The 20,138-nt window shown below is 37.0% G+C and overlaps 1 protein-coding gene across 2 annotated transcripts in view; it reads right to left on the bottom strand.

The window, feature by feature from the left end:
- ZCCHC14 (zinc finger CCHC-type containing 14) overlaps nt 1-20,138 on the bottom strand; it is a 119,401-nt gene that overhangs the window by 13,852 nt on the left and 85,411 nt on the right. For both annotated transcript variants that reach the window (XM_036749562.1, XM_036749563.1), the window contains exon 4: nt 1,072-1,143. In XM_036749562.1, the coding sequence (XP_036605457.1) occupies nt 1,072-1,143 (72 nt within the window). The remainder of the gene's footprint in view (nt 1-1,071; nt 1,144-20,138) is intronic.

Raw genomic sequence — 20,138 nt, forward strand, 5'->3', positions numbered from 1 at the left:
ATCTTTGAGCCCAAAAATATAAAATTTGACACTGCTTCCATTTCTTCTCCCTCTATTTGCCAGGAAGTGATGGGACCAGGTGCTCAGATCTTAGTTTTATTTGATGTTAAGCTTCAAACCAGCTTTTACACTCTTCTCTCTTACCTTCATCAAAAGGCTTCTTAATTCTTCACTTTCTGCTATCAGAGTGGTATTGTCTACACTTCTGAGATTGTTGGTATTTCTCCCGGCAACCTTGAGTCTGGCTCTTGATTCATTTAGCCTGACACTTCACATCATGTACTCAGCATATAAAGCCATTTTGCTTCCTTGCTCTTCTTTTTCTTTGGGATGTTATTTGTTGTTGCCTCCAGTACTGTGAACCTCTCTCCATAGTTCTTCAGGCATTCTCTCTACCAGATCTAATCCCATAAATCTATTTATCACTTCCACTTCATATTCATAAGGGATGATGTTATTTAGGTCATACCTATACGGTCTGATGGTTTTCCCTATGATTTTCAATTTAAGTCTGAATTTTGCAGTAAGAAGCTCATGATCTGAGCCAGTCAGCTCCAGGTCTTGTTTTAACTGACTATACAGATCTTTCCCACCCTTTGGCTTGTAAAATCAATCTGATTTTGATATCGACCATCTGAGGATATCCATGTGTAGAGTTGTCTTTTGTGTTGAAAAAGAGTGTTTTCGATGACCAGAAGCCTAATTTCTACTCCTGTCTTAAAATCATTTAGGAAATAGGATTAATTTTCTACTTACTTTTTGTTATTATATTTATTCCATAAAATAAGCGCTACAAAGATGGGCTGAAATATTATACGGTAGCTGCAACAGCACAGCCATCACTGCCACTTACCTTCAAGTTTTGTCCTTAATGAACAATACAGGAACAAGGTAATACATAGCAGTAACATCCACAATTAATGTGTCATATCCCTTTTGGAGTAACACTGATTTTATTCCTTCATTTCTTGGGGACAAAATTCGTTCCACTAAAAATATATCAATCTTGGAGGTATAATGCTTAAAAAACCCATGAAACAAATGAAGAGAACTCTTCTGGAGTCACCTTACCTTTGAAATAAATTCAGTCACTTCAGTGGAAGATTTGGTTAGTGACGTTATTGAAGAATCAGACCACAAGACCTAAAAAATACCCAAACACATTTAATGACTGTAACAGCAATTTAGATTTGAAGATCTTTCACAGCCATTAATAGGCCATGTGACCTGCTTACGTCACAGGAAGCCTAAGATACATGTGGTGGGAGGAGCTTCCTGATAGGAAAAGGAAGTTATGTCACAGGACATGCAGAGAGAGAGACAGAGACAGAGAGAGAGTGAGCAGTTATGGCTGCTGATGGCTGCTAATGGCCATTATGATAGCTAAGAGCTGAACGGACTGACTTAGCTGTACTGTGAGTTTGTTTTTGGGAAGACCCTAGCAGGCGGTCCAAGAGGTTTTGGGATGGTGAGGCTCCAGGTTGTGATAAATGATAAAGTGGGCTGACTGGCTGTGGGAGCTGAACGTTTGGTTATGGGATATGGTTCTCTGGTGTCTGAATAAATGTTATACTTCTTCTACCTTCTACATGGAGAGTCTCTCATACTTTGCAAAATAGAACTACACAGGCATATTCGCAATTATCATTGATGTTGTGTTTATTGCTTTGCTGATACAATTATACAGCCATAAAAGCAGCATGTACCAAGTCTGTTACACACCATATGCTAAATAGATAATACATCCTTATTAAAAAACATTAAAAAATAAAAATAAATTTATAAAAGCTAGTCTTTGTACTCTAGTTTAAAAGCACCTTATTACTCAAGTTTTGAGTCTAAACTTTGCTCCTTAATATTTTCATAGTCATTGTCAATTCTAACAATTTCTTTACAAACATAATAGTGTCATAATGGGTGAAACTTTCATGTTGGGTACATATAATGCAAATAGGTATGAACAAAAGTCAAGTTGAGATAAATTTATTAAGTGCCTACTATGTGCTAGGCACTGTGCTAAAGTACTGGGGGATGCAAATAAAGGAAAAAAGATAATAGTCCTTACTTTCCAAGAGAGCAGCTAAGTAGCGTGGTGGATAGAATGTTGGCCCTAGAGTCAGGAAGGCCTGAGTGCAAATTTGACCTAAGACACTTGCTAATTCTGTGACCCTGGGCAAATCACTTATCCCTGTTTGCCTCCGTTTTCTCATCTGTAAAATTAGCTAGAGAAGGAAATGGCAAACCATCCAGTATCGTTGCCAAGAAAACCCCAAATGGAGTCATGAAGAATCAGAAGCAACTAATCAACTAAACAACTCTCAAAACGCTCACAGTCCTTATGAAACAATATGGAAACAACTACTTACAAAACAAGATATAAACAAGATAAACTGGAGATAATCTTAGAAGGAAGTAATTAGCATTTAGGAGATCTGGGAAAGGCTTGTTACAGAAAGTAGGATCTTAGTTGAGATCTGAAGGAAGTAGTGAAGGCAGGAGATAGAGATGAGGAGAAACAGAGTTACAGGCTTAGGGACAGCCAGTGAAAATGCAGGGAGAATCAGGAGATGGTGTCATATGGGGAAGAATAGCAAGGAGGCCAGTGTTAACTGTATGTCAAAAGTATGTGGAGGAAGTAAAGTATAAGAAGACTAGAAAGGCAGGGAAGGAGTGGAGTGAGGACAGGTTAGAGGGCATTAAAAGTCAAACAGAGGGCTTTATATTTGATCCTAGAGGTAGACACAGCTATAATTTCATTGTAATTTTTAAGGAATTTGAGATCCTTTTCTGAAAAAAGCCTCACAGATGGTAGGTAGTAAGTAGTAACTTGTTCAAACTTAGCAAAACTTTCAGTCATTTTCAATTCTACTATATCTTTAGATACAGTCATTGTTAAGTTGATGATTTGCTGACTAAAAAAATATACCCTATTATAGAAGTATAGCAAATCTTATAAGGAGCAGTTATCCCCAAAGAATTATTCCATGTTATAGCCAACTAGGAGTAAACACAGAATTTTCCATGTTTAAGTGTATTCTTATACTAAGTTCATTCCCCCTTATTTGGTACCATGTAAAATACCAGACACATTTTAGAGTACTGCATGGCTCCCCATTAATACATAGTTTGTCATGTGATTTTATTACACCAGAGGCTACAAAAGGTAGTACTGATGACAGTGTTAGGCTAATTTCTATTCCTGTCTTAAAATGTATTCTTCTCACCCAAATTATATTTATGCTAATCTGATAACATCAAACCTAAGTTTTTTGTTTTTCTTTTTTTGTTTTTTTTGGTCTGAAATACCTAAAATTACACCAGCAGCAAAGCAAGAGTTGTTGGGGAGGGGGGGCAGAGAAAGCACATTTCCCATATAAATGATCAATAACTGTGGATGTATATGGAAAAAACCTTTCAATCCTTAAAATGTTCTGCCCAAAGCACTAATGATAACATGTTTTTTTCAAGAAATATATACATTTCAAGACTTATGTTTGCTGTTCTATTAACTCTTACACCATGACAAAAACCCAGGCAATTTCTAATTTTACAGTCTTCCTGTCCTTACATGTTCACACCACATGAGAACATACTAAGAGAATTATAACACAAAATCCAATTTCCAAACAATAAAGAACAGCAAAGATATCTTGTGTTTAGGTAGGTGGCTATCTGCCTTCACCAACAACTATGTAGTTTCAAATAAACAAGTTAGACTAGTCTAAATTGTTTGTCTGGGATTTATTTTTCGCTCATTGCAAAACACAGTTGTTATTTTACTTTCTAGAATTTCAATTTATGGAAATCATAAAATCATTTTTTGGCAAACAATGCCCTTACCATTCCAAACTACACAAATCCATCCTAGGGGCTTCTGATGACCATATCAGGATTAGAGAGATATATAGATCCCCTGATATGTGGCCTAGTGACAGCCTTTCATGGCTGTCTGTCTTCAGCTTAGCAGGCCAGTCTGTGATATCAAAAGCCAGGTGAAAGAAATAATAGTTCAAGTGAAGAAGACAGAAAAACATAGAATGCTGGAGGTAAAAGGTTTTGAATCCAACTAAACACCCATCACTTCGCAGATGAAGAAACAAAGCAACTTGCCCAAGGCCAGGATTAGAACCCAGATCTTGATACCAAGGTAAGTGCTCTTTTTACTACACCACTGCAGTCCCTATGCCAGCTTACTGTTGCTGACGTCTTAAGTGGCCTCAAAGCAGCTACATGGGCACCAGTGATTGCTATAGGGAATCTATTAATTATCTGGCCACCCCTGCAAAAAAAACTGAAGTTTCCTTTCCACAAAAGAAAGGAACTGAACCAGAAGAACCACTGACCAGCAGAACCAGCTAACCAAGAAGGGGTCTTTTTCTTGCTTTGTTTTTAAAAAGTTTGGCTCAAGGCTTCACTTCAGGTGATCAACACAGCAACCAAAGCTAAAGCCTTCACCACTTGGTCACATACTTTGATTTCATTTGTTCTCGCCTCTCATTCCTGTTTTCTTCTGTGCTGCTTCCAGTCTCAGCATTCAAACACTTTTCTCATTCTCTTATTCTGATGATGTCAAAACTAGGAAATGATTAATAGTGACACTATTTTCATGTCTTGCCTTCATCTTCACCTGGTAGCCAACCTTCTGGTGAAGAGCCTTTCCATATTTAGACTATATGATTTTTTTTTTCTATTAGCTGTACCTGCAATACCATTTGTAGGTGTTAAAAAGATATTTTATTGAAAATGATAAAAACTAAACTCTGGAGTACTGCAAGGCCAATCAGTAAGTGAAAGATCTTTTGAATAAGCTTCAGGTGGGGCCAACAAAGGGAGGCCTGATTACAGACAGGCCCACACCCTTTCACTAACTAGATGTGAGGCCCCAGGCTAGTTAGCAAACTAGTTTGCCAGTTTTTGAGAGGCATGAAGCCCTCAGGGTCTTAAGGGGAGTTGCTAAGACAACAGCCAATGGTATGTGTGCTGAGTTCTAGTCAATCAGATGACGGCTAGGACCGTACAAAAAGAGAGATCAGAACTGGGAGCAGCAAAGCAGAGAGCACCAGGATTCAGAAGCAGAGAGTCAGCAGACAGACAGAGAGAGAGAGACAGAGAGCAACAGAGAGCACAGAGCAGAGAGTGCTGAACAAGAGAGAGAGTTTCAGAGATCAAGGAAGTTGAAGTCAACAGAGCTGCAGGAGAGAGTGCTGAGCGGAGAGATAGGATTCATGAGTGATCTTTTGTAGGAAGGTTCTAGCAGCGAGGGGAAGTTAAAAGTATGGCTTGGTTCCTTGCTATAATATTTTGTTATAATTTCCTTGTTATTACAGTAAGGTGGGCTTACTGGTTTTGGAATATTATTGCTACAGTATCAAATTGGTGGCATTGGTCCTTGGATTTGATCCTCTATAGTCTAAATAAATGTCCTCTAATGTGGTGTTGAGAGAGAAGAGGGGAGACAACTCAGAACTCAAAATGCAACATAAATAAATGAAAATAAATGCAATGTAATCTGTATAAATAAATTAAAGAAAAAGAAAAGACTGGAAAAGTATGAAGGAGCCATGTTAACAAAGAAGAAATGACAGAACCTGGCTAATTATTGAATATGGGGTGAGACAGGGTGAGGAATTGAGGATTAACACCTAGGTTGCAAGCATGGGTGACTGGAAGGATGGTGAAGAAGTTAATAGAGGAGAAGATCTGGAAGGAAAGATGACCATGTTGAATTTAAGATGTCTATAGGACATCTAGTTTGAGAAATCTTATAGGCATTTGAAGAGCTGAGTGTGGAGGTCAGGAGAGAGGTTAGGGTTAGACAAATAGATCTGAGAATTATCTGTGCAGAGATTCAAGCAGAGATCAATTGAAACAGTATAGATGGAGAAAAGAAGTGTTCCCAGGACAGAGAACTGAGGGACATCTACAGTTAGTGGATTGTCACCTGGATGAAGATCCAGAAAGAAAGATTAAGAAAGAAGACTCAGATGGTCAGAAGAACCAGGAGAGAGTATCATCAGAAACCTCACACCAATCAGATGCCTTCTACAACTTTCTCCTTCTTATAAGAAGAGGTGGACTTTTTCTTTGCCAAGGCAAACCCTATGTACAAAAGTGATCCATCCTGTCTTGTCCAGCAGATTTCTCATTCTATTATCCCTATAATTGCTATCTTCGGCTGGGGTTTGCAAAATGGTAGCCATGGGTTCAGAATCCCTGGAGTGGGGATGGGGAGAACGATGAGGTGGGAGTATGTTAATCACTGAAGAGTGAGGTCAAGTAGGTTACCATGGCCCAGACAGACTCAGCCTGAGGGCAGAATTGTCCCAGGGTGTCGGGCAGCAGTGTTTAGCTGGAGAAGGGGTGGAGGTAGAGCATGTTGGGGAGGGAAGGAAGGACAGCAGTTGCAGAGTTGCAGGTGACCTCAGAGCACCTGGACTGGAGTGAAAGGGCTGCTCAAAGAAGCCAGGAAGCTCTCCCAGGTTTTGAGCCAACTATACCACCTTCCCTTGGCATCAAGCAACCCCTGTATTGTCCAAAGTTGTAGTCTTTTACCTTCTCCTCTTTATCCTTACCCACAATTAAATTTCCCATTTCCTTCAGGCAGTGAATCTTTGCTTTATATTATTAAGAAGAAAGCAACTAGAAAGTGACCAAAGTAATATACACCAAAGGTGAATGATAATCTTAGTGGAATCCAAGGGGATATGTAGAGAGTATTCGCATTTTTAAAAGGGGAATTGGTTAAAACAAATGAATCTTAAAGAGATTTCTGACCATTAATGCCTTCCACAGGTTCCTAGAATACCTCAAATACAGGCTTTCCTTTCCCCACTTCTTAATTAATCTCATTTGGCACTATTCATGTCAGAATTATAGCTCTAGGTCTTGCTTTAAGTTATTATGTCCTTTTTTCTTTAATATTAATAAGATAATATATGTTAATATATTACCTTATGCTAACAAGGTAAAATACTGAGTAATTCGAGTTGTTTTGAGAAGAGAAATCAACATGGCTACCGAAAAAAAAAGTTTGGCTTCGGGATAAATATAACTGCTGATTTCTCTTTTAAGGATAGAGAGAGGACCCTTTTGGGTTTGAGCAATACTTCACATTTAAATTCTTTCAATTTTTAAAAGGTCAATAAAGATCTGCAGTCTTTGGGGAGAAAATCACTAATACATGTTTAAATGGAATGAAGAGGCATTTTGATTTGCTTCTGAACGTTCCTTTTAATTAGTTATCTTCTCTAATGTGAAATGGAAGCCATTTTCTATAGGGAAACATTTTAGTTATTCTAGTTTCTCCCTAGTGATTTTGGAAAAGCCACGTCTTCTTAAATTGGTGAAATTTAGGCATTTTACATGTGTACAAATGCATACTAATTTTACATTCCAAAGATTCTTTTGCTTCCAGACATAATGATTTGATTTTTTTTTTCAGACTGGTAAGCAGTAATTTTGGGCAGCTAGGTGAACAGAAGAGATGGGTCTAGAATCAGGAAGACCAGAGTTCATATCTGGCCTCAGACACTTACTAGCTGTGTGACCCTTGGCAAGTTACTTAACTCCATTTGCCTCAGTTTCCTCATCTGTAAAATGAGCTGGAGAGGAAAATGGCAAACTACTCCTATATCTTTGGCAACAAAACCCCAAATGAGATCATGAAGGGTCAGATACATCTGAACAATAAAAGCAGTACTTTAAATTTGAGAGAACATAAAGCAAAACATGGAAAAGAATAGTAAACTCTTAAGCCCCTGATTTGGAAAAAGATAATGTGGAAGGTATATTTTAGAGTCCAATATACTCGCAAGTACAACAATGTTATATTACTACACAAAATGACCTTTAATCTTATTTGGAGAATATTACTATTTGGTTTTCACATACAGATCAAAGCTAGAAGTGACTAGAAGCACAGAGGGAAACAAGAATCAGCTTTTTAAGTTTTAACCCATCTGGTACTTTGGATTTTTATCCCTGAAAAATAAAAAAAACAAACATATGATCAAATAACGTACATCAGTGGTGTCAAATTCAAATAGAAATGGGCCACTAAACCTTACATAAGGATCTCTGCAGGCTGCATTACTTAGAAAACTACATAGAAACATTATTTATGATCTTTTGTAAATATTTTCTAATTATATTTTACTTTAGTTCAGACAGCACTCTGCAGGCCTGGGTTTGGCATCTCTAATGTAAAAACATATCTATGCCAGTGGATGGGGGTTGGGCCTGCATTCAGGAACACCTGAATTCAAATTAGGTCTCAGATATTTAACAGTTATGTGCCAATGGACAAGTAAAACCCTCTGTCTGCTTCAGTTTCTTCAACTATCAAATGGAGATAATAATAGCACCTACCTCCCAAGGCTGGTGTGGTAATTAAATGAGACAATATTTGTAAAGTACTTAGTACAGTGCCTGGCACAACATGGGCACTTGAATGCTTATTCCCTTCCCCCAAAAGAATTTATATATTTCATATTTACTTTATAAAAATAATCATAAGACCAAAATAGTCTCAAAACATGGTGGGATTGATATTGCCACCCATTATTAATTTTTTGACATTTGAAATCTTATTTGACTGATATTTAATTTTTTATAGGGTACCTAGGTGGCACAATGGATAGAGCACTGGGCTTGGAATCAGGAAGACCTGAATTCAAATTTAACCTCAAATACTAGCTGCAGGACCTTGGGCAAGTCACTTAATCCTGCTGGCCTCAGTTTTCTTATCTGTGAAATGAGCTGGAGAAGAAAATGGCAAACCACTAACATTTTTGCCAAGAAAACCCTAAATGGGGTCATGAAGAGTTGGACACAACTGAAAAACAACTGAACAACAGTTTTTTATATCAATCTCCCCCTCTTTTCTCCACTAAACTGGAGTGTCATTCTTTGCATAAATTAAAATCAACCAACAAGCATTTATGAAGAGTACATAATGTGCCAGGCTACTTACAGGGTGCTTACATTTTAATGGGGAAACCACAGGTATATATAAATCTATGTAGAATACAAATGTTAGATACAAAGTAGTCAGGGAGGAAGGACAATAGTTGGGTGAAAGGGGATTTTAAAAATGCTTCATAGGTGAGGACAGAGTAAATTCCAGACACATGAGAAACAGTACAAAGGCCTGAGGATGGAGTGTGAGGAACACAGAAAAGGCCAGTTTGGCTAACTCACAAAGTATGGGGAGAGAAGTATATAATGAAGCTGGAGAGATAGTATGGGGCCAAGCTGTCAAGGACTTTAAAAGCTAGACAAAAGCAGTATTTTTTATACTACAGGGGATGTCTTGGATATTAGACCTTTATCAGAGAAACTTGCCGCAAAGACTTCTTCCCCTAGTCAACTGTTTCCCTTCTAATTTTAACTGCACTAATTCTATTTGTGCAAAAACCTAAAAACTTAAATTTTATGTAATCAAAATTATCCATTTCATCTTTCATGATCCTAGTTTTCCCATATCCATAGATGCAAGGATCATTATTTTCCTCTAATTTATGATGTCACCATTTCTATTTAAGTCAGGTGTCCATTTGGATACATCTGGAATTTATTGTGTCATATGGTGTGATATGACGATCCAAACCTAGTTTCTGCCAAACTACCTTTTAGTTTTCTCAGCAGCTTTTATCAGATAGGTTTTGATCTTTAGGTTTATCAATCACTATGTTCATTTGCTTCTGTATGTTACATATAAATTACTATATTGATGGATGCTTTTTAGGCAGTATCAAATAATTTTGATGATTACTGCTGTGTATCATAGTTTGAGATCTATTATTGCTAAACTTCCTTCTTTCCTACCCCGCCCCCCCTTATTTCCTTTGAGATTCTTGGCCTTTTTGTTTCTCAAGATTAATTTTATTTTTTCTGGTTTTCTAAAGTTATCTTTTGGTGTCTGTTATGGAACTGGATATATAAATTAATTTAGGCAATGCTATTTTAAAAATATTGGTATGGCCCAACCCACCCAAAATAATTTCTCTCCACTTAGGTCGTCTTTATTTTTTAACAAGTCCTTTGTAGTTGTATTCACATAATGCCTGTAGGTGAATTCCTAAATATTTTATATATTCTGCAGTTATTTTAAACAGAATTTCTTTTCCTGCTAGGTTCTGTTGTTACCATATAGAAAGTCATATGATTTGTATGTGTTAATTGTATATCCTGTTGCTCTGAAATTTTTGTTCCAATTTTTTTTGTTGATTTTTGAGGATTCTCTAAGTAGACCACCCTATCATCTACAAAAAGAATGACTTTCTTTCTTCTTTTTCCTACTTTTATTCAATTTCTTTTTCTTGTCTGATTACTATACCAAGCATTTCTTGCAACTATGTCAATACTGATCATAATAGAAGTTCTTGTTTTTAGCCCTACTCTTATGAGAAAGGCCTATACTTTATCTCCATTGCATGTAATACTTGGCTTTTGGTTTTAGATGGATACAATTTATCCCATTAAAGACAGGTTTATTTTATTCATTGTTTTTTTAGTGTTTTTAACTCATGGTTATTGCATATTTGAAAAGTTTTTTTTAAAAACTACTGATACCATGTGATTTCTATTGTTATGTCATTAATATAGGGTACATTTGTAATTTTTCCCAATTTTAAATCAAAACTGTAAAATTTCCTACTTGGTCACAGTATATAGCCTTTTTGCATGAAGTTGCTGTAGCCTCTTGGCCAGTATTTTAAAATTAGAATTCTACATTGATGCTGATTAAGGATACTATAGTTTTCTTTTTCTGCTTCAGACCATATTTGCATGATTGAAGGAATTTAACAGCCTCCCCTCCTTTCCTTCTTTTTGCAAACATTATACGAAATGTTGGAATTATTTGACCTTTGAATGTTTAATAGAACTTAACTTATAAAGTCCTAGCTTTTTTCCCCTATTGGAAGTACCTTTATAGTCTGCTCAATTACTTTTCCTGAGATTGGATTAAATTATCTCTTTCTTAATCTGTTCATTCATTTCATTTAAATTTTTAGTTTTTGTTGGCATATAATTGGGCAAAATAATGTCTAAGAATTTCTTATTCATTTGTTGTGATTCTCTTTTTCATTTTTGATATTGATTTTTCTTTTCCCTTATAAAATATGACAACTCACTAATGGCTTATTAATTTTATTGTTTTTTAAAAAGTTTCTAGTTTTATCAAGTCAAAGGTTTTGAATTTTGTTAACATATTCTTTGATTTTAAATTTCTGTTTTTGTATTTAGTTGGGGTTTTAAAATTAGGTGGGATTTTAAAATATGATTTTCTAGTTTTCTTAAGCTGCATGCGCAATTCATTTGTTGATCTGCCTCTACTCCCGTCCAGGCCATTAATGAAAGTGTTTGGAGATGGAAATTTTCTTCTTGATAGCCTTCGCTAAAAACTTTTGACATATCTAATTGTTGTCAAGTCAACAAGCATTTACTGGGTGTTTACTATCTGCCAGGCATTGTGCTAAGTCCCAGAACTACAAAAGACATTTTTTGCTCCCATGGATCTCACAGTCTAAAGGGAAGACAACATGGAAACAGTTATGTTCAAATGGGATATATACAGGATAAATTGAAAATAACAAAGAAAAGACAGCAGCATTAAGAAAGGCTATGTGCAAAAAGTGGAACTAAGCTAAGACTTGAAGGAATCCAGGAGTCAGAGATGAGGAAGGAAAGAACTTCCCGGTATGGGAAAAAGCCAGTGAAAATGACCATGGTCAGGAGATGAGGTGTTTTGTATGATAAACAACAAGGAGCCCAATGTCACTAAACTGCAGAGTTTGTGGAAGGGGATATGGTCTGGAAAGGTAGGAAGGTGGCCAGGTTATATGGCTGGACAATTTTTACGCATGACTTCTTGAAACATGGTCTTCAGACTTTTTAAAGTTTTCAGGTAGTTTCTGATTCTTAGATTATTTTTTCTTTATGGTACATTACTTTTTCTGATACTTTTTCAGTCTTTTGATTTTGTTCTAGTATTTCTTCTTGTCTCATGAAGTCACTGATTTCTAGTCCAATCTAATTTTCAACAAGTGTGTTGCTAGTTTAAGGTTTTTTGCATTCTCAATCTATTTTCCTTTGAATTATTTCCCATTATTTCCTCTATAGATCTCATTTCAATTATAATTTAAAAACCTTTCCTTGAGTCCCACCTCCCCAACAAGAATTCTACTAAAGCTTGCAGTTTCACATCTTAAGCACCCCTAGTTAGTATGTATATATCAAATACACACATACATAGATTATATATGTATATGCACGTATATATACACAGATGTATGTGTCAAAATATGTGTACATATATATATATATATTTAGATATGGATACACACATACATACACATCATCATCAGTATTTTCTTGTGCCTAACTCATTTTTACAATCTTACTTCCTTAATTGGGACTTATGCTGACTTAGGTCTAGCCTCCATGCACTTTAAGGAGGCTTTTATGGGGTACTGATCTGCAGTATTTACTGTTTAGAAAAGGTATTCTTCCATTACCTCAGGAATGGCTGGCTAGGATGCTGCACTGGGAACTATATTCCATATAGTGAGGAGAGATATGGAGGATGGCCTGTGCTTGAGCATTCTGATCCAGGGAGGATGCTGATCGTTGCCTTTCTTGTCTGAACCACCAAGGATTCTGAGCTCTAGCTCTATGTTAGAGTAATATAGCTGCATACTTCAGGAACCTTTGTCTAGAACCTAGTCCAAACTCCTTGCCACCAGCACACAGCTTCAGGCTCCTCTGGCTTGCCTCTAGGCCCCAAGCCAGAAGGTTTCTGTGAACTTTGCTCCCAGAAGAGGATTCTCTGTATGAATCCCTTCTCTAGCACCCAGAGGCTTCTAATTGACTCTTTATGCAAACCTAGGCTGTCAAAATACTATTATTGTAGACATTTCTTGGTCTGGTGGTAATTCTGCTGGATTACCTGTGGGAGGATGGGTGGGCTGTTAAATTGTTTCCACTCACTGCCTTTTCAAGCAAAATATGTGACCTTATATACTTATACATTTTGCCACTTTGGTTTTATTGGATTGTTGAATACACTTACACCTTAGGTCATAATGGTTAAGACTGGGTTTTCCTCCTTTTATTACTTTGGTATTGCTTTTTACCACCTTCCTCTTTTAAACCAGCATTTTATCCTTGCAAATAGTTTTGATTACCCTACACTTTGATGCTTGTCTACTTCCATAGGTTCGAACCCATTCCTGTTTAACCTGTCCTATCCAAAGTTCCTTCAGTTTACTACATGAATAAAAAAGAAATTAACAATCTATTTTTCTTGTGTATCTATTTTTCCTCTTTTGACCTTTTTCCTTTCCTACTCAGCTAAAAGTGTGATTAAAAATCTTCCCTTCCCCTACAACTTCATATTTTAGGCAACGTTATTTTGCTAAGCTCATCTCTTAAGTTTTCCTCTGCTAGCCCCTCCTCATTATTCTTTTTCCTTCTATTCTAGTCTGAATTCTATTCTGATTTAAGGACCATACACATTTATTTGTTCCTTCTAGATTCTGAGTTGATCATGGGGTTTAAAGCTTATTAAGAACCATATTTTAATTCCTTCCTTTCTCCCATTTCTGTTATTTCATGTGTAAATCTTATCAATTCTTTCATTTTTGTGCTGTGTCTGACACTTACATCAACTCATGAAGGAAGCAATGTTGATAGGAATATGTTGTGGAGGTACCTGGTGTCACAAGTCAGTAGGACCTATCCTACCCCTTATCTTTAGCAGGATTAATTTCTATTCCTAAATCCAGGTTATCCTATCTCTGGTTCTATGTCCCTCCTACCACAGTGGGTATTCAATGCTCAAAGGAACTCAAATACCTCGTTCTCCAAGGATGGGATGCAGTCTTGGAAGGTAAACCCTTTCAGTGAGTGGTAACCTAACGTGCAAATGCCCTCTACATGAAGCTTATCATAAGATTCCTGTTTCTCACCACAAGACACATTTTCACCCACACAGAACTTCTGTTTAGTAGTGTCCTTTCCTTTACCTCTGGTGTGAGGACCATTCCACTTCTACTCTTTCTATAGCAGTCTTTCCCTTCCACTGTTTTTATCCTATTCTACTAGAGCCCTCACTCTTGAAGAGAACATATTACCCCTTCACTGTTCACCTATGGGCTCAGTGGGTATGTTTCCAGTGTCCTTGTGTCTTGCCTCTTTCTCCCCATATGCATCTCCCCAGTGCAACTTCCCATTGTGTTATCCCTCCCATAAAAAGATACTATTTCATTTGTAGGGAAATCATGAGATTTACTCCATGGTAAAAGCATGGTATTAAAGCAGCCCTTTCTTCCTTTCAAGTTCCTTTAAAAATCTTTCACTATTGAGTACTTTTAGTCTCTTTATGAGGCCACTTTGATCTTTCTTTTTCCCCATCAATTCAATCCCCCTCGCCCAAAAGTCTAATGAAAACAAGAGAATTCAATTAGTTTTTTTCCTTGATAATTTTAGTTATCTTTCTTGTATTTCTGCTGTTTGGGGTATTTGCAAACAGAATATTGTTTACCTATGCAGTATTTTTTGGGGAGATAGTTCATCCTTTTCAATCTTGATTAGGCTCGTGTTCCATAGATGTTACTTCAGTTCCAACCTGCATTACTTTATTTCTTCCTTAGAATTTTCTACCCTATTTATTCCTTAAGTTCTCCTGACTTCATTATAATACTTGTTTATATGGATAGGTCTTCTTGGCTGGTGCTGTGTACAGTGAAACTTAATCACCTCATGCCTTGGGGTTTCAAACATTTCCTGGTGAAGAAGACCCGTGGATTTCACCAGTAAACGCTCTGTTGTCTTTATTTAAATGTTCTGGAGAATCTCTCTCTCTCTCTCTCTCTCTCTCTCTCTCTCTCTCTCACACACACACACACACACACGCACGCACGCACGTGTGTGCTTTCTCTCCCTCCTCCCTCCCTACAGTATGGTATTTAGATTTTTTTCAATTGTCATTCTAAGAGAACTATAATCCTTAAGTTATCTTGGCAAATCATATCTTCAAGGTCATTCTCTGCTGCATATAAACTTCTGGTGTTCTTTTCAACATGATTGTCTTTTATTTCACTTTTTTTAACCAAATTTTCTTCCACTTCTGTATTTTTGCATTTGAAATCTATAATTTTCGCTTTCAGAGTGCCTCTACTTCTCTAGAAGGAAAAGTTTTATATTCTCTTTTCAGTCCTGTGTTAAAAGTTCTGCTATAAAACCTAACTAAAGTACTAAAATATTTTAATTTTTTTCTCCTTCTGAACTATTCTGTTATTTCTTGCTATCGCCATTAACTCCAGAATCTTGGCAATAGGGAAGAAGGAGTTGCATATTTTTATCTAAGGTTTCTTTTGATTCTAAATACAATACTCTTCCAGTACAATGTTACTCTGACATCTGTGTTTTTACTTAATTTTCTCTCTTTATGTTCTTCCCTACTTATTTATGTGTTTATGTATATGTTTTTTACTTGTGCTTTCTCCTCTGGTCACTGAGCTTTTCTCTTCTATTCCAAGCTACCTGTCTCTGGTTTCCCTCCACTCTTTAGTATTCCTTCCCTTGCATTGTTGCAGACTCTTAAAATGAGCTGGGTATCCTCAACCTCATTTTAGGCAGATAGAGGGACCTGGTCCAGGACTTTCTACTGTGTAAATGTCTCCCACATTTCCCTTATCCTCAAAAAAACCCCACTTATCTGTCCACCTCTGCTAGCTATTGTCTCGTTTCTCTCTACTCTTTTGCAGCTAAACACCTACCAGGCAGCTACAACTGATGGACAACTATCTCTCCTCTCACTATATGGTTTTTTTTTAACTCTATGCAGTCTGGCTTCTGACTTGATATTTAACTGAAACTGCTCTCTCCAAAGTTAACAACGATGTCCTAATCACCAAATATAATGGCCTATTCATTATCCACGTCCTTCTTGAACTTTCTGCAACCTCTGACACTGCTGATCACCCCTCTTTTTGAATGTCTGTGAAACTGGCTCTCCTACCTGCCTGCCTGTTCCTTTTTAGTCTCTTTTGCTGGATCTTCATTGAGGCCATGTCCACTAATGGCAGATCTTCTTCTCTTCTCCCAATATACTATTTCATTTGGTGATCTCATCAAGCTCCAATGGATTCATTTTTCATCTCTATGTGAATAATTTTCAAATCTACTTATCCATCCCTAATCTTTCTCCTAACTTCCAGACTCACATATCACTAGATGTCCTGCAGACATCTTAAATTAAGCATGTTCAAAACTGAACTTATTTTTCCCCTCACACTCTCCAAAACTCCTCATTACCATAGAAGGCACCTCCTTGTTCCCAATAACCCCGACATGCAACCTAGGTGTAAATCTTCCATTCTTCTCTCTCTCTCTCTCACCTTCCATATCCAAATGAGTGGCCGAATCTTGTTTCTATCTCTGTAGTATCTTTTGTATTTGCCCCCTTCTCTCCTCTTGATACTGCCACCACTCTGGTCTAGGTCCTTTTCACTTCATGCTTTGATTAACTGAGGTAGCTAGCCTTCAGTGAAGAAGATGTGAATTCTACCTGGCCTCAGACACTTACTAGCTGTGTGATCTTGGGCAAGTCACTTAACTTTGGTTTGCCTCAGTTTTTTGAACTACAAAATGGGGATGATAATAGCACCTATTATGTAGGACTGTTGTGATGATCAAATGAAATAATATTTGTAAAGTCCTCATCCCAGTGCTTGGCACAGAGTAGGCACTTAAAAAATGTTTGTTCTCTTCCTTATTGCAATTGTTTTCTGGTTGGACTCCATGACCCAAGTTTCTCTCAGTCCCAGACCATCCTCCACTCAGCTGTCAGATTAATCTTCTTGAAGCAAAGGTCTATTTCACTCCTCTATTCAACCAATGCAAGTAATTCTCTATTATCTTCTTTTTAGCTTTAAGAGCCCTTCCCAGCCCAGCATCTTATTATCTTTCTAGTCTTTTTACATGAGACACTTCCATATATTCTGTGCTCCAACGACACCGATTTCCTTGTTCCTTGTACAGGACACTCCATCTCCCTAATCATGTCATTTTCACTGACTATACACCTCATGCTTGTAAGTTTCTCCCTCCTCCACTCTGCTGTTGTTGGCTTTCTTTGAAGTCTCAGCTAAAACATCACCTTCTGGAAGAAGCCTTTCCCAATTCTCCTTCATATAAATACCTTCCCTCTGCTGATCATCTCCACTTTATCCTGTATATAGATTGTTTGTACATAGTGGTTTACATGTGAGTTGAAGAGCAAGGATTGGTCTTTTACTTTTCTTTGTATGTCTACCATCAGTTCATGGCAAGTAGCAGGCACTTAATGCTTGGTGAATGACTGATTGAAGGTAGAGCCCCTACTCTAGCTAAGCATCCAGTCTCCTTTCTCTCAAACAGAAGCTCTTTCTACTCTCAACTCTTATCTTCTATCCCTCACTCTAGTTATTCTAACTTTGCTTCATGTTGCTGGGTAGAATCAGTGTCTTCTTGTGGGGTGAGAGGGAATTCAGGCTAGGTTACTGCCATGAGGGGACCAGATGTGAACTTTCATTGCCAGACCCTGAAGCACAAGGCTATGAGATTGTTTGGGCTCACTGTGACTGATTTGTAGAGTGGGTTGGGGGGATGGGGGTGGGAAGGCTGAATAGAAGCTCTAAGTAAGCTTTCCAATACCATTTTATGACTTTACTTGGATAACGTTTCTAACCTTGTGCATTCAGGCTTAGTTACTGTAGTTGACTTTTTTAAAAAAGGTTTTGGAGATGGAAAAGTTTGCATAAAACAACTATTCTGGAATCTTGCTGGTCATAGCTGCATCATTTTTTTTTAAACTAGAGAGGATCATTCCTCAATTCTTATTTATTTTCTTTTAAAAACATTTGTTGTCGTTGTTCTGTATCCAACAAACATCATATATTAGCATTTCTAAGTATTAAGGATACAAAAATATGGTTAGACATAAATAGGTGAATCTCTTATTACAGATGGTTTGTATTTTTAAAGCTATAATAAATTCAACATGTTAATGTTAAAACTGTTCTGTCTGTATCTTCTGAATCTTCCTTGGATTTTATTCTGTGCCTTAAAAAATAAATATATATATATATATATATAATTTTCTACTCCATTTATCTCAGAACAGCTTCCTTTCCTTAAGACTGTTCATTACACAGAGCATACTACCCATTTAGTAACATCTTGCAAAGCTGAACATCTTAACAAAAAAACTTGGAACAGAATTAATAAATTATAAACATAAGATAAGAAATCCTGATAAGAAATCCAGAGTTGAATAGAGATTTTTAAAGAGAAAAACAAGTGACAAAAGAAACTTAAGGTAAACAAGTTTGCACTCAAAAGTACGAAGTGCTGTACAAATGTGTAAATCTGAAAGGGGAGAAGAGACTCATTTCTAAAAGTAAGAGAATACAAATAAACTACAGGATTGGGTATTCAAAAAAAAGTCTAGGAGAAAAAGAGGTGAAGAGGAAGAGAAATTTTACTATTTTTCCTCCAGTGGTTGATGAAGAAAAACATATTTCTCTTTCTAGAAAGGGGGTAGACGATACAGGTGAGGAAGGAAGAATTTGCCAACAGATATTGTCAATGTGTTAGTTTGTTTTGCTTCATTATACTTCTTTTTATAAGGGAGGGTCCTATGACATAGGATGGAGGGGGGAGTCTTGGAAGCTGATAGCAAGGTTTAAAAAACCGTAATTTCTTTTAAAGTTCTGGCTTTTGAGTGGCCTGCAAGCTCAGTATGAGTTAACAATGTGATATGAAGACCAATAAAGCTAATTCAACATTGATCTAATACACTAATAGAGATATGTAGCATCCAGGAATAGAGAGGACATAAGTCTCTCTGCACTCTGCCTTGGTCACAAATCTATCTGCCATCACACTCAGAAAGGCTGTTCATAAGCTGGAGAGTGAATGAAGGCAATCACCATGGTTCCAATGGTCTTAAATTCATGGTCTCTGAAGATTCAGTTGAAAGAAATGGGGATGTTTAGCCTACAGAAGAGAAGACTTAGGAGGCACATAATTGATGTCTTTAGGTTTTTGAAAGGCTGTCAAAGACAGTGAATTATATTTATTCTACTTGATTTGAGAGTTGCTTATTGGCAAATTTAGGCTTGATTTAAGGAAGAACTTCCTATTGTAAGGGCCATCCAAAACTGGAATGAACTGCCTCAGGAAATAGTTGATATTCTCTCACTGGAGTTTTTTAAATAAAGGCTAGAAGTCTTTAGTCTTTTTAAGGCACCAATTTCACCTGGACGGAAGCAGGGTGCAATGGAATGAGTGCTGGAATCAGAAGAATTAGGTTCCAAGCCTACTTCTGATACTACCATTTATAGTTTTCTCAACTATAAAATGAAGGGTATCAGACTAGATGACCTTAACAACAGAATTTGGAATCTGGAAACATCTTCAATGACCATGTAGTTCAACCCATATATCAAAGAATCCCTATTACAACAGACCTGAGAAGGGGTTACCTGACATATTCTTGAAAACCTGGAACTCACCATTTCCTAAGGTGGCCAATTTCACTCTGGAGATCCCATCCATTTCTTTTGTGCCTATGCTTTAAGGTCCCTTTCAATTAAAATTCTGTGTTTGTTTTTGGGGATTTTTTTTACTCTCCTAAATAGTCCTGTACTATTATGCACTGTCTTATGCCTCTACCTCTATTTTCAGCAGTCACTACTTATGTTGCTTGTGATTCTTATTTTATACACTGTCTGGGTGAAGACTTAGATTTGTTTCTCATAAGAAGTCAAATCCATGGTTTAGTGAAAAACAAATGTTGCTCAGAGATGTTTTAGCACAAACTTATGGATCTGTGACTATGTTTGAGACTACCAGAAAGACTTCTGGATAAGCAGACATATGACTCTATTAAGTATCTTCAATATCCATGGCAAACTTCTATTCCATAGCTAATATATCTTTGGTCATTATAGCACAGTTAGTTCTACAAAGGCTTTTCTTTTTGGACCATACTTGCTACTGCATTAACATGGGGAATTCTGAATGATGAAATTCCTTGTACCGGTGAAGATATGTCAGATGCTATGCAACTAAGTATTACAGAGTTGGCC

Source organism: Trichosurus vulpecula, chromosome 3, assembly GCF_011100635.1.
Source record: "Trichosurus vulpecula isolate mTriVul1 chromosome 3, mTriVul1.pri, whole genome shotgun sequence".
NCBI classification, from domain to species: Eukaryota; Metazoa; Chordata; class Mammalia; order Diprotodontia; family Phalangeridae; genus Trichosurus; species Trichosurus vulpecula.